The sequence below is a fragment of the Theobroma cacao genome, chromosome 3 (genome assembly GCF_053813885.1).
Source record: "Theobroma cacao isolate CCN51 chromosome 3, ASM5381388v1, whole genome shotgun sequence".
NCBI classification, from domain to species: domain Eukaryota; kingdom Viridiplantae; phylum Streptophyta; class Magnoliopsida; order Malvales; family Malvaceae; genus Theobroma; species Theobroma cacao.
In genome coordinates, this window is record NC_142641.1 from 46,253,086 (window position 1) to 46,271,117 (window position 18,032).

The 18,032-nt window shown below is 36.4% G+C and overlaps 3 protein-coding genes across 7 annotated transcripts; all 3 read left to right on the forward strand.

Annotated features, from left to right (window-relative positions):
• Positions 1-71: 71 nt before the first annotated feature.
• On the forward strand, positions 72-2,582 carry LOC108661083 (Ribosomal protein L35). 2 transcript variants are annotated; one of them, XM_018116848.2, is made up of 5 exons: positions 72-332; positions 413-516; positions 609-693; positions 2,085-2,144; positions 2,421-2,582. In XM_018116848.2, exons 1-5 carry the CDS (start codon positions 120-122, stop codon positions 2,448-2,450), a joined length of 492 nt encoding a protein of 163 aa, XP_017972337.2. In that variant the 5' UTR covers positions 72-119; the 3' UTR covers positions 2,451-2,582. The 2 variants fall into 2 exon arrangements, with proteins under 2 accessions (XP_017972337.2, XP_088660402.1); XM_088804276.1 differs by having other exon boundaries at positions 73-332; positions 2,085-2,582.
• CMT2 (chromomethylase 2) lies at positions 2,465-13,044 on the forward strand. Of its 3 annotated transcripts, none has more exons than XM_088804272.1 (25): positions 2,465-2,559; positions 3,041-3,825; positions 4,362-4,396; positions 4,545-5,394; positions 6,098-6,132; positions 6,278-6,380; positions 6,634-6,738; positions 6,825-6,944; positions 7,124-7,217; positions 7,876-8,075; positions 8,177-8,242; positions 8,325-8,558; positions 8,743-8,801; positions 8,873-8,939; positions 9,050-9,379; positions 9,547-9,615; positions 9,705-9,794; positions 9,880-9,967; positions 11,351-11,469; positions 11,549-11,653; positions 12,029-12,072; positions 12,183-12,252; positions 12,335-12,438; positions 12,655-12,795; positions 12,894-13,044. In XM_088804272.1, the coding sequence occupies exons 2-25, from the start codon at positions 3,361-3,363 to the stop codon at positions 12,946-12,948; spliced, it is 3,648 nt and encodes a 1,215-aa protein (XP_088660398.1). In that variant the 5' UTR covers positions 2,465-2,559; positions 3,041-3,360; the 3' UTR covers positions 12,949-13,044. The 3 variants fall into 3 exon arrangements, with proteins under 3 accessions (XP_088660398.1, XP_088660400.1, XP_088660399.1); XM_088804274.1 differs by having other exon boundaries at positions 12,339-12,438; XM_088804273.1 differs by having other exon boundaries at positions 12,339-12,438; positions 12,655-13,044.
• A 521-nt stretch (positions 13,045-13,565) lies between these two features.
• LOC18606864 (uncharacterized) lies at positions 13,566-17,417 on the forward strand. 2 transcript variants are annotated; one of them, XM_088804275.1, is made up of 10 exons: positions 13,566-13,897; positions 14,014-14,079; positions 14,571-14,754; positions 14,939-15,135; positions 15,294-15,344; positions 15,559-15,650; positions 15,831-15,895; positions 16,179-16,270; positions 16,739-16,843; positions 16,932-17,417. In XM_088804275.1, exons 1-10 carry the CDS (start codon positions 13,679-13,681, stop codon positions 17,067-17,069), a joined length of 1,209 nt encoding a protein of 402 aa, XP_088660401.1. In that variant the 5' UTR covers positions 13,566-13,678; the 3' UTR covers positions 17,070-17,417. The 2 variants fall into 2 exon arrangements, with proteins under 2 accessions (XP_088660401.1, XP_007040780.1); XM_007040718.3 differs by having other exon boundaries at positions 13,570-13,897; positions 15,831-15,892.
• The last annotated feature ends 615 nt before the right edge of the window (positions 17,418-18,032 follow it).

Genomic DNA, 18,032 nt, shown 5'->3' on the forward strand with positions numbered 1-18,032 from the left:
TGACTTGGGTTGGGTCACGCTAATCCCTGGGCCCAAACACTCCCTATTACAGTCCCTAAATCGCAGGCAGCCTAAAACCCCAAACTGCCATTTTCGTTGCAGAAACCAATAGTTAAACGATGCAGAGATTGTGCAGCAAGCTCCGGTGTTTGGCTCTTCGATCAACCCAAACTCTTCCCTCTCTCTCCGCTTCTCGTCGCTTTCTCCATCATTTGTCTCCTCCAATCCCTTTGATTTCAACGAAATGGAGCTTCAACTCCCTCCTCAATAACAATGCCGCATCGCCTCCCCTCGCCGTCAACTCATTCCGTTATTCTCCACTGCCTCTCTCCGTAAGCTTCCGGTCCCTTATCATTTTCCTGGGTTGTGGAAATTTTTTCATGCTTTTAACGAAATTATGTTTTCTTGTTAGGTGGTACAAGTCCGGCATGTTTCGTCGAGAGAGCGAGCCAAGAGGAGGAAGCCTATGACTCCTCGTACTTCCAAAATCAAGAAAATTAAGATGAAATCTTATTCGTAGGTTCATGCTTTTGTACTTGCAATTTTTTGTTTGGGGGAAAATATTTTTAGATTTGTTTGGTTTAATCGTTTAATTTGGATTTGATTAGGTCCTATAAGTCCAGATTTAGGGTGATGAGTGATGGGAGTATTCGTCGCTGGAGGGAAGGCAAAAATCATAATGCACACTTGAAGGTAACGCCATTTTTGTATTTCTTCCAATTTAATGTTCTTATTTTGGGTTGGAGTCCTTTTTTGAGCTAAGGAAATGCTTTATTATATGTAGCAATTGTTCTTTGTATGCCCTTAGTGCTACTAAAATTCTGATTTGTAAGATAAGCAACCAATAAGAACAAGCTGCCTAGGATAGTTACTAACTTCTAATATTATCAAGGATAAATATAATTTTAGATGTCTCAGTGTCAGTGAGGTGAGGAGTAGGGTGCGTGCTAATGACTTTTAAACACGGTTATTGAGGAGTTCAAGGAATTCAGCTAATTTTTAGTTGTTAGAGATTTGAAAGCTACTTTTTATGAAGCCAGTTATGGAACTGCCTTTTAAAATGTCTATCTATTAATGTTCAACCTTCTAAGTTGCTTGTGGAATTATGATAGAATATACGTATCAAGCTGGATTATGTGTGTGTGTGGCTGTGAGATGTGATGGTGGGAATATAATGGTGTGTTTAGCCTTACTTTGAACTTTTAACGCAACATGAATTTTTGGGTTTCATGTTAAAGGGGTATTCAGAGGAGTTTCCTTATCATTTTAGGGTAGTAACACGGGCTCCGTGGCATAATTGCGGTGTTAACTATTCAGTTACGGATATACTAGTTATATACTTTGGTTGTGTGTTCTGGTAATTTTGAAGCCTGACATTGTTGAAATGCATCAAATCACAACCATGCACTTTTACTGCAAATTTTGGTTCACTCCTTGATGGGGAGCAATGGTTTGATGCAAGTATAAAAAAAGGGGAAGATCAAGAATATAAAGGCAAGCAGAGGCATATGTTTATGGCTCCTGCTGGGCAGGAGGAACGATGCTGTGATGTGTGTTCATGCACGCATGTATATTTCCTTTGATATGCTTTCTTGTCTTCTGGTATGTTTATAATTATTGTCTCCAGTGGATCTCGCACTCTTGTTGTTCATTTAATGAAGTTATTTCTACATGTATTAGATTTAAAAATAGATTAGTCTGGTCCCTGTTGGTTTTCAGAAAAATCTTCAAGATTGTACAGAAGATATCTTGAAATTGTCTATTATGGATAAAGACCTTTGGCTGAAGGCTGTAACATTGTTCTTTGGTATAATACAGGATTATTGTGCTTAAAGAAGCTTATGCTTAGTGAATAGATGCCTTAGAGATGGTTGTCACCAATAAACGAAGTGTTGGAAATCATGAGATCTCAAAATCATTTTCCTTTCTTCTTTCAAGTTCAATCAGTATAATATAATTATATTTGCTTCGTTTTTTATTCTAAAGCTTCTCTTTAACTCTTCTAAGTCTTTAAGAGCAGATAAAGAATGTTGAAAACCAATGACTCATCTCGCAATGTAGTAATATCTTGTTGTATAATGCAGTCCAAAAAATCAAGACGGCGACTAAGACAACCTGCTATAGTACCAGCCGCATATGCGAAGGTGATGAAGAAGCTCAATTTTTGTGGTTAAAATTTCTAGAAGCCATCATCTTTAGACATGAAATAGGAAGGTGTCCGCTTCTGCTCTGTCCTTTGTGCTTTCTGAAAGCTTACATTCAACTATATGACACAAACATGTAGTAGCTGGAGGATTGAGAAACAATTAATAAGCTTTATGTTATGTGGGGTTTTTTTTTCCTTATTAAGCCATTAGATGCTTATTTTGATTTTTGGATTACTATGGATTATTAGTAACTGTTGATAATTCCTTTTACAGCTTGTTGTGGAGGGGATTGTTTCATTTTGAATTGATGTTGATACCATAGGTACTAGTAACTTAGAGAAGGTCAGCAGCATATGATCTGACATTGCCATGTACGCAGGCTTCCTGGTGTAACACACCGCGAATGCTCCAAGTAAAACATTGATTTTTCTTCTCTCTCGATATATTATTTTTATACCATTATTCGTTATAAAGCTCATTGTTTTATTTTGAATCAAATCACGGGATATGTTTTTTTTATAATTTATCCTATTAAAAATAGAGGTGGCGAAGTTAAATCTATACAAATGAGATTAACAAAAACATGATTTTATTTTACTTAAAACGTGAGTTAATCTGAAAAATTAATGGCTCGAACTGAGTTATTTTGTGTTTGATGAAAATATAATTTATTATATACGTTAAGCTTAAAAAATACCAAGTTGATAAAAAAAAATTGAACTCTCCTAATTAGATTGAAATCTTTTGTATTGGAACATTTGATTTAAAAATTTAAATAGAGACAGAGATTAAAGATGGAAATTTCGTGTACTCCAACATTTTGATTATAATTCGAATGCCTTAGCACAGATCCAGCGTGCCAGAGTCCTTGGTTCACTCTTGGATTTTTTTAGGTACTTGTGCTGCTGGAGCTCCTGTCTCAGCCCATTTTGAAAATTGGAATTCCCGCCCAGAGAGACCAAACCACCGAAGCTCTCAACCTTGGTTAAAACCCTGCTTCTCGTAAATATACCAACCAGTTATCGTTTTGCTTTTCAGATGCTGCTGAGTAAGCCAGTGAAAGCCAGACTGCACTCTTCCCGATGTGGTGGCCTTCTGCTTTTGCTCTGCCTCACGGACATTTGAAATTCTTTTTTTGTTTGGTTTCGAACGATTTTATCTTTGAAACCATCTAAATTACTTTTATTGGTTTTTCGTTTGTACCATTATAGTTATGAAGCCATGCAGAAAATCCAAGCATGAATCCGGGTCTTGGTCTCTTTCTTTAGTCAAAAGCGAAGACGAGAAGGAAGAGCGGCCAGTGCCTCTAGCTATACACCTCCCGGAAGGAATGGCCGCCGATAATAAGCTTCGACCGAGAAGATTCCCGAGCCTCTTCCCCGTTCCGCCAGCTCATGACGTTCGGTCGTCGTGTAAATTCTATGAGGAAACGGTGCGCAGGAGCTGCCTGAGAAGGTCATCGAGGCTGTCGGCGTTTGTTGGGCAGGAAAGTGCCACTGTGGGGCCCATTGGAAGTGTGGAAACGGAAAGTGATGATAAAATTGAAAATAAGGACAGTAATTGTCGAATAAATAAGGTCAGAACATTTGTGGATGATAAGAGTCTTAGACGGTCGCCCAGATTTCCTTCCACTTCTGCTGAAGCTCAGAGTGGAAGAACTCTTTCTCTTTCCATCAAGGTACTGAGGAAAAAAGGAAAAATTTTCCCACAAATTGGAAACATTTGTATTCACATTTTAGCTTGTAGCCTAAAAAATTGTTTTTGTTCAATTATATATATATTTATATGGGACCAACCTGCCCGAGGAAAACTGAATTAAAGAAAATTGACGCGTTGGCAGTGTAAATTGCGGTAAGCAGCTAACTAGGTTTGGTACTAAATGGATAATGGGACCAGATTCTTTCACTTTTTGCACTTTAATTAATTATTTATTTTTTTGCGAAGAAGGTTTTAATTGAGAGTGGTTTTGTTTGGTCAACGTTCAAATATCGAGTATACACAAAAAGTTAGCTGAAATGAAGAACTTATGTGTGAACATTTCCTATTATACTATCATGTGTTCTACATGGAAATGTGGGTCTAATTTTAGCTAAATTTATGGCTTCTTAATCCTTCTAAGAAAAAGCTTTCCAATAGCTGCTTGCTGCTACGTTTGATCTGGGTCTTTCTCATTTCTTATCTGTTTCATTTGTGTGAATTTTTTGGGTTGTGCAGAGGAAAAGCTCTGAAAGCCAAAGCTTCGAGTTAAAGTGAGTAGTGATTTCTCGTTTCTTTGACTATTTAATTTTTAATATATATTACAGGCATGGCCAATCTTGCTCAACATTTTGTGTTCATCACCTTTTTGCTGTGTGTCATTGTTAATACAGTTTTGCAAACTACTTTTTTTTTCTGCAGTGAAAATACAGAAGCAAAAATTATGAATGTTGAGAGCATGAAAGTACAGGGTTTGAGGAGATCTCCAAGATTGACTTCAGCTTCACCTGAAACCAATGGCAGCTCTTCAGAACCTATGTTCAAATCCTCTGAAAAAGTTTCTTACTCTAAAACAAGATCTTCAGGTAAAGTGATTGACAAGCTATTATGGCCCAAGGATGTGGATAAAGGATCTGTGCCTTCAAAACATAATGGCCCTAACTTTTCTGGTGAAAAGCAAAGGAGAAAGTCTCCGAGGTTGGTTGCAGAGACTGATAATTGTGGTGGTAATGAGTCTTTGAGAAAATTTGAAGTTCATAACTCAAGTTTTTCTATTGGAAAGCGGTTAAGAAGATCTCCAAGAATTAGTCAGGCTACTAAAAATAGTTGCAGTAATGTGTCTATTAAAAGATTGGATACAGATGAAGTGGGCTTTTCTGGGTTGGGAATGTCTCCTAGTTTCATGCAGGCAATAGAAAATGGTGATGGTGATGTACATTTTACAGAGCATAGAAGGGAAATGAGGAGTGAAAAACAGTTGAAAATACCTTTCTCACATTCTACATCATTGGCTGAAGTTTGCTGTGCTGAAGTAAACTCTTCTTCCATTAGATTATCCAATTCATGTAATGAACACCCTTCCAAGAAATTTAAGGTCTCAGCAGCAGATTCCGATATGGGAAAGCCAGATGAAAAGTTCTCAAAGAAGATCAATGACTCGTCTCTTTCAAAAAATAACAAGAGGAAACACGTGAGTGATCCAATATTTATTGGCAATCCAATCCCTGATGATGAGGCTCAAGAAAGGTGGCGTTGGCGGTATGAAATGAAGGTGGTTGAGTATATATTTTTCTTGAAATGCTTGCTTCGGTCTTTCCTTTATTGCTTGATATGAACTAAACTGGCCAATGTTATTTCTTTGATTGATTGGTTGACTGAAGTAGTGACCATAAATTTGAGCTCTGTTTTGCATGTCTGTTTTCTTTTCCTCTCCATTGTTTTAACTATTGTTTTCAATGTTGCTTGATATGACTTTATTTTTCGATTGTTTCTCAGTTGATGAGGTTAAGTAAGAGCCAAAGGGGTATCAGGCAATGTTGAAAGAACAAATAAAATTGGACAGGAAAAGAGAAGAGCCATGCAGAATCAAAGCTGAAAATTGCATCAGTAATTTAGATTACTTCAGTCTGCCCAATCAATCAAAATATAATTTCATTGGAGCTTGATTGGTTTCGTTATGTTCTTAAGAATTTGATAATTTGGCATGTTTTTAATGAATTTGGCTTTGCTTTAACATTCATTAGCACTGATTGTACAACATAACTTCTTTTAGTATTCAACATAGGTACGAAGGTTAGACCTCTAGCTTTAGCTACTCTGGGCTATTAGTGTATGCAGTTTGCTGCTATAGTGTTCATATCCAATTAGTGTCACAGAGAATGGTTCTGGGATAATCTGGATAATAAAACTAAAATAGATCCCACTTTGCAGTTTAGTTATTTCAATGCTGATTGTGAATATCTTTTACTTTGCAGCACATAAAATCTAAGAGAAAAAGCGTCTCATTGGAGTAAGTAGCTGTCTACAAGCTCCAGCTGTTTTGGAGTTTTTGTTGTCTTGACTTAACATTTATGTGAAATTTGCTACTAACTTTTTTCATTTTCTTTTCTTATAATTCTTTCTTTGGTTTCTAATTCCTGTTAGTATTGTGATAGTGATGATGATGAAGACAAGATAGTTTGGAATGTGGAATGCCATTATGCCCAAGCTGAAATTGATGGATGTGCTATAAATCTTGGGGATTGTGTATATATTAAGGTAAATGCACTCTGCCCACGGTGCACTTTGGATTGATTTTGTTTTTATATTTTGCTGACCTGTTCTTGTTGGTGAGATGTTTTTTCATTGCGCATATAGTCTAACTTACATGTAGTTTCTCTTTTGTAATGTTACATATAGTCCAGTCTTATCATCAAATCCATTTTTGTCTTGTCTGCCTATGCCTCCTCTAAATTTCAATAATTTGGCCATTGAAGCAAGAAACCTCTCATGGGATAAGCAATTTTTGCAGGGTGAAGAAGCAAAGGAGCACATTGGAAGGATATTAGAATTTTTTAAAACAACCGATGGAGAAAACTATTTTAGGGTCCAATGGTTTTATAGAGCTGAAGATACAGTGAGTACAGAAATTAAAATTTTTTTAGGTCATTCAATATTTGTTATCCTGACATTTGTTACACTGCTTTTGTGTTTCATTGAAAGGTTTTGAAACAAGAGACTGCTTTTCATGACAAAAGGCGTCTTTTCTATTCGACCGTAATGAATGATAATCCTATAGATTGCATTGTTTCAAAAGTTAGTGTTACACAAAGATCACCTAAGGTATGCTTCTTGTGATTTTAATTTACTCACATTTTTCCTGTTTTACTATTCCAATTTTTTATGAACCGCTTCTACAAATCTTCTTGACTTTTCATCTACTTTTTTTATCAATCTCACAACTATAGTTGTCAGAATTGTTGGATCTATTTTATTTATTTATCTTTTGTAACTTATTGCAGTTAGGTTTAAAATTGAATTCTATTCCTCAATCTGATTACTATTTTGACATGGAGTATTGCGTGGAGTATTCAACTTTCCGCACCTTGCCAACTGGTAAGTTTTTTTTTATATGTTGGTAATGGTGTTTAACTGTTATTTAACTCTATTTGTGTTGCCTGAGCAAGAGAGGGATGGCTGCGGAGGTTTTGAAGATTTTTTTTTTTTGCATGGGATGAGTTTAAAGTATGTGGGTTTGTGTTTGACCAATGGAGTTTGTGGAGTTCTGCAAACTCCTTGTGTATTTAAGTTATGGAAATTTATTTCAGTTTATATGGCCAATTTACTTGAATGATACAAAGTGGTAATGGTGTAAGTTGTTGAGCTTGATGTCATTCCATGGTAGAGAGCAAGAGTGAGGGAAATGATCTTTATTTTGAAGCATTAATGACCTTGGCAAGGGCCAATTGTATCAACCAATACTCATCCTTTCTTTGCTAATATAGTTGATTGATACAAATTAATATCTTTTAAATCTTGTTTATTGTCTTTATAGCAGGAATCATTAATGATTATTTTGGTTGTATATTTTTTATTTTATGTATTCTCGTGGGAAAAAGTTGATGCATGTTTTAATACTCTGCAATCCAACAGTAAGACAAATTTTATAATTTTGCTGTAGAGTGCATAAACTGGTAGGTACAATGGTAAAATATCTTGATAAATGATGATCATGTTGCTTATATATGTATCTGGTTTTCTTATATTGGTTCAGATGATTCTTTCAAGAGCTACAATTCATCAAACTGCTGTAAGGGGATTTTCCCTACAACTCCTACAGCCTTTTCAGCAAATATTCCTACTTGTGGAACTCACAAGGCAGAGCTCGCACTGTTAGATCTTTATTCCGGTTGTGGTGGAATGTCAATGGGATTATGCCTCGGCGCCAAAGCATCTTGTATTGATCTAGTGACGGTAGTTCATTTCAATTATTAATAACCTTGTATTTCATGATTCATTCAACAAATAAACTTTAAAGCTTTCCTGTATTATATATCTTACATTCTGCATTTTAGAAATGGGCTGTTGACAGTGATAAGTCAGCATGTAAAAGCTTGAAATTGAATCATCCAGAGACACATGTGAGTATAGTTGCCTTATATTTTACAATTTGCATTTGGCGTGCCCCAAAACCTTTACATAATACTATTTTATTCTATATAGGTCAGGAATGAAGCTGCTGATGATTTTCTTCAGCTACTGAAGGAATGGGAAAAGCTTTGCAAACGATATGCAGTTGAAAATGCAGGAAGAAGATATTCATCAAGATCCACAACCTCCCAAGCAGCAGGGAATGATGCCAATTCTCCAAATGATGGTGAACTTGAAGTTTCCAGTCTTGTTGATATTTGTTATGGTGATCCATGCAAGACAGGCAAACACAGTCTATACTTTAAGGTGCGTGATAAGATATCTATTTCATCACTACCTCATGATGATAGTTCCTTTCAAGCCTTTTTTTTTTTGGTAATTAAATTGATCTTTGTATGTGTCAACCTATTCTACTGTTTCAGTAGTCATTTGGTTTTGTATCATGTTCATATTTAGTGGAGATTGCTTATGCTCATAGCTGTTATGTCAGGTGCACTGGAGGGGCTACAGTGCAAGTGAAGATACGTGGGAACCGATTGAAGGCTTAAGGTATACTAATTGCTACCATTATTTCATTCTTGAATTGGGGGAATATTTACTTGCGCTTTCAAATCTCTCAGCAATTGTCAAGAATGTATACAGCAATTTGTAAGAAAAGGTTTCAAGTCCAAAATCTTACCCCTTCGTGTAAGTTTTCTTTAATCAAATGTGCTCGGTGGATGCTTAATCTGGAGTATCTTCCATAGTTGGAATAACATTTTATGAATGACCCCTCTTGAATGAACTAATTTAACCAGGGCAATGTTGATGTTATTTGTGGTGGCCCTCCATGCCAAGGGATTAGTGGCTACAATCGCTATAGAAATGTTGATTCTCCACTGGATGATGAAAGAAATCGTCAAATAGTGGTCTTCATGGACATTGTGGAATACTTAAAACCAAAGTTTGTTTTAATGGAAAATGTGGTTGATATTCTGAGATTTGACAAGGCTTCACTTGGAAGATATGCTTTAAGTCGGTTGGTACACATGAAGTACCAAGCAAGGCTTGGAATAATTGCAGCTGGTTGTTATGGTCTTCCTCAATTTCGGTTGCGTGTTTTTGTGTGGGGAGCACAACCTAGTGAGGTAAGTTTTCTCGCTTTTTGCACTAAATTGAGTTAAGAGTGCTCCTTCACCCTATCTGAAGTAGTGCTACCCTATCCACCTGTAAATTAAATTATTCAGCAGGTTATGTACAAATTTAATGATTTCAGTCTTCTATGATCTCTTGCTGACCATCTAACTGTATGCAGAAACTACCACAGTTTCCACTTCCTACACATGATGTTATTGTCAGATATTGGCCTCCTCCTGAGTTTGAGGTTGCTGTTGTTGGTTCTTCTTTTCCCCTCTAAAGTGCTTTCACCAGCAACACTCCATCCATAATATTCTGTTTGTCTTCATTGTGCAGCGCAATACTGTTGCTTATGATGAAGACCAACCTCGTGAGGAATTGGAAGAAGCTCTTGTTCTCCATGATGCCATTTCTGATCTTCCAGCTGTAGTTATCATGTTTATTTTACTGATTAACCACTTCATAGACTCAGCAGTGCTCTGTTCCTTTCGATTAATTAACTTTTTTATAGGTTGCAAACAATGAAGCTCGCGAAGAAATGACATATAGAAAGCCTCCTGAAACTGAGTTTCAAAGATATATAAGATCAAGTAAACATGGTAATTTCTTTTTCCTTTAACTTCAGGAATCACCTCGGATTCATCTCATATTTTAATGACTATAAATTTCTTGTTCTAACTTTTCAAAAAAAAAAAAATTCTTGCTCTATAACTGCCTTTTTTTCTCTCTCTCTCTGAGTATTTAGTGGCAGTTCTCTAATGTCAAAATAATGTGCCATTTGTTGGATTCTGAACAGATTTATGCCTTATGATCTACTTTATATTGCAGTTGTAGATCAATATATGTGATTTTCCTTTTAAAAAAGTCTTGGATGGAAATTATTTATCAGTAATATAATTGATTTGGGCCTTCACTTCTGCTTTTGATGGTTAGTGTCTAATATGAAGTTTCCAACAAAGTTGGTTTGGAACTTTTTTATCCATTTTATTAGAACAAAATGAAAGATTTAAGGTAGGGATGCTTAGCATGAAATTATGAAAAATCTGGTAATAGCTGTGAGTACCCAACATGGGTACTTAGGGTGTTTCTTTTTAGCCTGGTAGGCACAGCAGTTGCATCTTGTAGGATCAACAATTGGTGGCATGGCCGTTAGGTTGCAGTCTCTGCTCGTTACAAATGAAAATAGAAGTTCAGATCTTCAGCCATGAATCAAGGGAATACCTTCTACATCTTTCGGTGGGCTGTAATCAGGAATGACCAGCTAATCTCTGACCAAATCTTAACTTTGATTTGAAGCACTGTGACAGGCATATTATGGACTTGGGAAAGGTCAGGGGTGATTGGGATGTGGGAATGGGTTAGGCATCTTGTTTAACCAATGATCAATTTAAAGCAAGTCCCTATAATAAGATTTGAGGAAGTTGCGAAAGCATAGAGGAAAAATTGATTATAATCGAGTAGAAGGTTGCTGCTTCTCTGCAGTCATGTCTGGTGTGTGGTTATCTAGAGGATTTAGTAAGTATGCTGGTTAATTTCACTTTCTTGACAATTTGTACACAATTTGTCCACGGGAGTAAAAAATTTACACTATAATATTTTTAAGTATTTTCAGAAAGTCTCAGGATGAAAAATTATGTATAAGCATGCATCATGGATCTTGGGCCTAGCATGTGAAACGCTATTGACCTATGCAAAGTCATGATGCAGCATTGAGTTGGTCAGCATCTCAAATGCTAATTCAAGTACAAATGGGTTCAGAGTTGAGCATATGCAGCATATCTAGTAAAATCAGTGGTGTGTGTGTCGAGAAAAAATTGCTTCCTGTTTTTCTGTTTGACCCTGGGTGAACCAAAGAATACTAGTTACATCCTCCATTTGTTGTAAATGAATATTACAGAAGAGAGAGGAAGCATAGTGCCAAGAATAGACCCTTTATTTTTTTTCCCTCTAATTTTTTGTCAACCTTTTTCCTGACTCTGCAGAGATAACTGGTTCTGCATTAAATGGTGCTACAAGAATAAGCAACCCACTGTATGACCATCGCCCTTTCCCATTATTTGAGGATGATTACGCAAGAGTTTGTCTAATCCCAAAGAGAAAGGTTTTTTAAAATTGAACCCGCAATTAATACGTCTAACTTTTTGGCCCCATTTTTATTTCTAATTTAGAAGTTTCTTTAGGGAGCAAATTTTAGGGACCTCCCTGGTGTAATCGTTGGAAATGACAATGTGGCTCGGAGGGATTCAACACAGGAAAAAAAGCTTTTACCATCTGGAAAACCATTGGTGAGTTTCTTCCTTTTCCATCAGAACAACAATGCATCCATTTAATCTGTCTCCACGTCTATGGAATATGCATGCACAAGCTTGTGCCTGGGTGGTTTTGTTTCTGTGTGTTCTTTGATGAATATGCTATATAAAGTAAAGTTGAAAATTGCTGCATGTCAACATGTGGGGCATTTTCTTATTCTTCTTTCATTTTCCTCTGCAAACTCTGATGAAACAGCAACATAGGTTATATCTCTTTAATAGGAAAACCTGAAAATGATCCTAGTGCAGAAAGGGAATGAGATGACAAAACATGTTTTCTACACTGTGAAGTACTATGTCATAAACGGCAAAATTGATTGCTGATGTCAATTCTCTTTCATGTGCTTTTAGGTACCGGATTATGTTTTTACATTTGAACAAGGAAAGTCTAGAAGGTTAGATATTTCTTTTTAGCAGCGTTTGTGATTTCAACAATCCTTTACTCCTCCTCTAAAACGAAAAGAGGACCAAAAAGAAGAAATTAATGTTATCAATATATGTGCAGACCTTTTGCAAGATTATGGTGGGATGAGACAGTGCCAACTGTAGTAACTTTCCCTCAATGTCACAGCCAGGTCTCACTTTGATCTATTTTAGTTTGTAAGATCACCCATTTGCAGTCCTGGGATACACTTGTGAGTTTTTGGACTTGTGTAGGCAGCTTTACATCCGGAGCAGGATCGAATTCTCACAATCCGAGAATATGCAAGGTTGCAAGGTTTTCCTGATTATTATAGATTCTGCGGGACAATTAAAGAGAGGTATGATAGTTTCTTGATATTATCTAATTTAAAATTCTAGTTCTCAAGTATGTGTGCTTGGTAACTACAGTAAAATATCAAATCTGATATCTTTCTGCTTATTTGAAGAATGCAGCTTTTGTGTCAAAATATGATTTATAAAAGGACGGAAACTTATGAACATTTTTTTTATGAATTGCAATTAAGAGATACAATCGGCTTTTCTGATACGATTAGGTATTGTCAAGTTGGGAATGCTGTTGCTGTTCCTGTTGCTCGAGCCTTGGGATATGCAATGGGCATGGCGTTTCAAAAACAGAGTGGAAATGAACCACTGATGACACTCCCTCCCAAGTTTTCTCTTAGGACCAATACCCAGTTAGCAAAATCATTGTCGCAAAACCCTTCTTGAATTCATATGTTTAAGCACCTTTGATTGATTATTTGTATCACTGACATAAATTTTTTCTTGCAAGGCCATGCTTGTATCCAGGAGGTGAGCAATTGGCAACTGGCAAGCTTGCAATCTGATTCTCTTGTAAAATCTCATAACTAACTGACTTTATTTCTCAGAAAATCTGTTTCACTCTTCCCATTAAGAAACTCATGAAACTTCTTTAGTTTGAAGTAGCCACCTTTGTTTGTATGCTGATTTATTTCTGAAAATTATTATTATTTGAAAGAAAAAAAAATTATGTGAATGAGAGAAAGAGAAGGGGCATGGATGAATGCTCCCCAGCATTTAAAGCTTGCATTAATTATGAAAAATGAAAAATGCGGTAAGGCGTGCGTTTATGCTATGAGATTTGTGACATTTACAGTTGTTGAAAAAATTATATAACAAAACAAAAGAAATTTTCTATGAAGATAATTTATATCCAATATTCTATTTTTGCTTTTAGACATTAATACTCTTATATTTTTTATATCGTAAATTTATTTTCTATTTTTATTTTTTTATGTTAAAAAATATTGAACATTCATTTTAGAAAAAAAATTTAAACTTCAATATAAAATAGGTAAAAATTAGAATTTTTGTTTTAATTTTCTTGAAAGTAAAAAAACAACAGACATTTAAGAGGACAAAAAAAAAAAAAAAACAGTTTATAAAATTTCGTTCTTTACGTGGTAATTACTTTCCTTGAAAAATCGGGACATATAAAGGCCTTCCACTCAAAGGTCAAAACCCTTGCCCAAGGGTTTAAGCATTTGATTGTTCCCCCGTTTTTATCCAGAGCTTTCCAGGCACGAACGAAGAACAATGGCAGCTCGATTCTTGATTTCAAGAAGTTCTTCCAAAAACCTCACTCAACTTCTTCGACCATGTCTCAAGCACTCTCACTTCCTCACCACCGCCACCCTTCACTCTTTGGCACCTCTTCCCAGAAACTCAAGGGGCTTTTCCTCTGAACCTCCCGCTTTTGCCTCCGATACCCGTGTCCCGGCTACCGTCATCACTGGTTTTCTCGGCTCTGGAAAGGTCTCATTTCCTTTTTATTAGTCTGATAAATGATTTGCTTTGCTTACCTTAGCTTCGTCCCCAATTTTTATGGTCTTTTATGTTTTTTTTTAATTATTTTGATTTTTTTAATGCAGACTACTCTCTTAAATCATATTTTAACAGCTCAACATGGCAAACGTATTGCTGTTATTGAGAACGAGGTACTTACATTGATTATTAGATTATTTAGTTTTTTTTTTTGGAGGGGGTGGTGCAATTTGTTTTATCTGTTGGAAGGCTAGAGGTGAAGCTGTGTTTGAACTTTCCTCCCCTAACCCTATCAGCATTATTGCAAGAGAAGACGCTGCAGTTACAGAATTTTTAAACATCATGGCAGTTTCTCCTAACAGTTCAACAGATGACAGTAGGCAGACAATTTTGAATGAAGAGAATTGGAAAGCCCCTCCTGTTATGGAGCCTTTGATCAAGAAAGTAGGGAAGCTGGAATTGGATTTGTAGGTCGAGATAATACTGGTTGTGTAATTGATGGTATTCTTATAGTGATTGATTTGCAATAAAAGTTACTTTCTTTTTTTGGCCAAAAAAATAGTAGAATTTATTTTTGTTGAGGGATATTTCTTTGTTATTTTATACGCCTTGTTAAAAAAGTTCATTGTTACTAAATTTGCTAATTGTATTAATTGCAATGTAGTTTGGTGAGGTGGATATTGATGGATCATTGGTTGCTAGTCATTCATCTGCATCTGAAGAAGACATTGTCATGGTCAATAATGGTTGCCTATGCTGTACCGTGCGTGGAGATCTTGTTAAAATGCTCTTGGAGCTGGTTAAGAAAAAAAAGGACAAATTTGATCATATTGTTATAGAAACCACAGGTATGTCATGGTACATTGATAATACAAGGTTTTTACTCAGGTTTAGTTTATGACGTGTAATGTCAGTTACTATTTTAGATAATGATGTCTGTTTAAGGCTAGACATTGGAGTTACCTTTTAAATGCATCCAATAAGTTGCTCAAAGCTTCACTGCTTTATTTACTCATGAAACTCTTATTGCAGGTCTTGCTAAGCCAGGTCCTGTTATAGAAACCTTTTGTGCTGATGAACTGGTTTCACGATATGTGAAACTGGATGGAGTTGTCACCTTAGTTGACTCAAAGCATGCCATGAAGCATCTCAATGAAGCTAAACCAAGATTTGTTGTGAATGAGGCAGTTGAACAGGTTGCTTATGCTGACCGTATAATTTTGAACAAGGTGAACATTGATTTCTCATTTTAATTTTACATGGCCTTCTCTGTGCATCTTGATCTTCTTCTATTATGGTCATATTGAAGTGTAATGGATGGAACATTCAATATACTTGTTGCTCTTCTGTTTGTAATGTTGTTTACTTGTTTTGATTTTAATTGCAGATAGATTTGGTGACTGAGGGTGACTTGGAGACACTGACTGATAAAATCAAGGTTCACATTTGCATTACACATGAATTCTATGTTTGGTTTGTAAATTTAATGAAGAAGAGAAATGGAATATTAAGGAAAGGATTAGCACTATGCTCTAGTTTTCTCTGCAGAGTTTTCTATTTCATTAGCACCATGCCAAAAATCAAAGTTTAATGTCAATTTTATCCATGTAAGTAGCATTAAAGTAACAACTTCTGATTTTGGTGCTTTCCAGCACATTAATAGCATGGCACAAATCAAGAGAGCGAAATTTGGAGCTGTAGACATGGACTTTGTTTTAGGAGTTGGAGGATATGATCTAGAAAGGTCACTTGTTACTTCCTTCACTAGTTGACCATTTTAAACAATTTCTTTTTCTTTCTTATCAGTATGTATATTTTTTTCAATTACCCTTTCCTGGGTCATGCAAATGTATTTTCACTAGCTGTTCGCTCCTCTTCTGTAGCTGACGTCTTTGCTAAAAGTTCAAAGTCCTGTATTTTGCAGAATTGATTCTGAAGTTCATGCAAATAATTCTCACTGTGGCAACCATGAACATGACGTGCATGGTAGTATGTTATCTTTTTGTATTTCTTTCCTATGTTCGTTCTTGTATTTTTAATCTCCTTTGTTTGTAATAAAAGATAAACTAAGAAAAATGGACAGGAATATTGATGATCTTTGGTGATTGCATCTTTCATAAATTCAACGTTCTTCCCCCCCACCCCCTTCTACCTTTGCGTCTTGCTGTCAAATTAGTGGTTCTTCTCTCACAGAGTTGTACCTAGGTTAGCTTGATATTCATTCTTGTCTTTATTTTAATCTATTTTATCTTATTTTCTTTCTACATTACAGGGCAGCACAAGGAGCATCATCATAATCATTTGCATGATTCTGCTGTCTCTAGTGTTAGCTTTGTTTCTGAGGGAACCCTTGATCTAGATGAGGTAAGAAATATTTCATAAGAAGCTCATATATTTTCTTCAGGATTTCATACGAGGTTAAAATTTCTCAAAATGACCAAGGTCACTGTGAAGCTGGCTTTCCCACCTTGAAGGATTGGAATTTTATACAAGGTCCCAATTTGTAAGTCAAATAGGATTAGGAAGGAGGATTGCATGTCCCTGATAATGGCTGTGTAGAGCCAGAGAAATTGTAATTTTAGGGCCTGATTGGGCTAAGTGTATGGATTTTTTTTCTTTTGGCATGGATGAATCAATCATCATGATCATTGAGTGATCTATGCTTGAAGATTTTATGGCTGAAAAGTTGAAATTTTGAGAACACACAAACAAATATAACCATTCCAGAAAATAGCCCTGCATCTGTTGATTAAGTTTGTTGTTGTAACTTGTAATGTTGCCTTAATTGTATGACCTCTCATTAGTCTTTGTTCTTGGTCGTGGATGAATCAGGTTGATGATTGGCTTCAAAGATTGATTGAAGAGAAAGGAGAGGACCTATATAGAATGAAGGGAGTCCTGTCTGTCAATGGTTTTGATCAGCGATATGTTTTTCAGGTTCCCATTTCTTCACCTTGTGTTTCCAATTTGCATCTGTCAACATTACAGTTTGTTTCTTATCTCAAAATTGTGGCTACCATGGCAGGGAGTGCATTCGACGTTGGATGGCTGCCCAGGAAAAATGTGGGAACCTGATGAGAAGAGGACCAACAAGCTCGTATTCATAGGAAGAAATTTGGATGAGACTGCCCTTAGAAAAGGTTTCAAAGGCTGTCTAGTTTGATTGAAAGTTAAAATGGTTATAAACCCTTGTTGGTGCTTGTATTGCCATGACATATCCTTGGGTAGGCGGGTTCATCTTCTGTACCTATCATATGCCCCATCACCCACCTGGGGCATAAGCATGGCACCGTTTGCTCACGTTTCCGAACTCAATGGTCAGCGGCTATCTCTCTCCTCTGCTGCTAGGTAGTATAGGCACTGCTGCTTAGCTAAATATACCTTGAAATCCTTTAGGAATCCCTTGCATACCCATTAAACCCTGAAGTCTGAACACCAAACTGCTGTAATGTGCTTAATTTGATTACTTTCCTTAACAATTGGGAAGATGAATCCAGTTGCCTTTGTATCATTATTGAATCTGTATGTTTTTCCGCTGTAAATGTATCATTATTCAACTTCATGTTCATCAGAACCGTTTCCATTCTTACAAAAAGATGGACCTATGGCTGTCATAGACTTTCCACTGCCACCAAAGGTCATAATCAAGGCTCAAAAATACAATCGAGCCGAGTTTGAGCCTGACGGTGTTGATCTTCAACTCATCTAAACTTACCAACAACTCTCCATTTTCTTTCGTTCCAAAGTGTAGAATCTGCCAGGAAAATGCCAATGGTTAGTTTTGTTTTTTTTTTTTTTTCTTTTTCTTGGTTCTGGATTCTGATTCTTCGGAAAGAATAAGCAAATCCAAGAATAAGAATAGATTGTGGAAAAATGGGAAGGACCAAAAAGGGGATTAGATTCATTGGACAGCTTTTTTCACGGGGGCTTTGCTTGCACCCTCCTGTCTGTTCTTGTTCCTGTTCGGCCCGAAGCGAATATTCTACAGACACTTGACGGACATCGCGACACGTGTCCATTCTTGTCGGACCGTTCATGTGGATGACCCACCGATTTCGACCTGGAAAATGACCCTTACGTCCTCCCCTCGTGGGCCCCCCACGTGACTCTTGGAATATTTTATTCC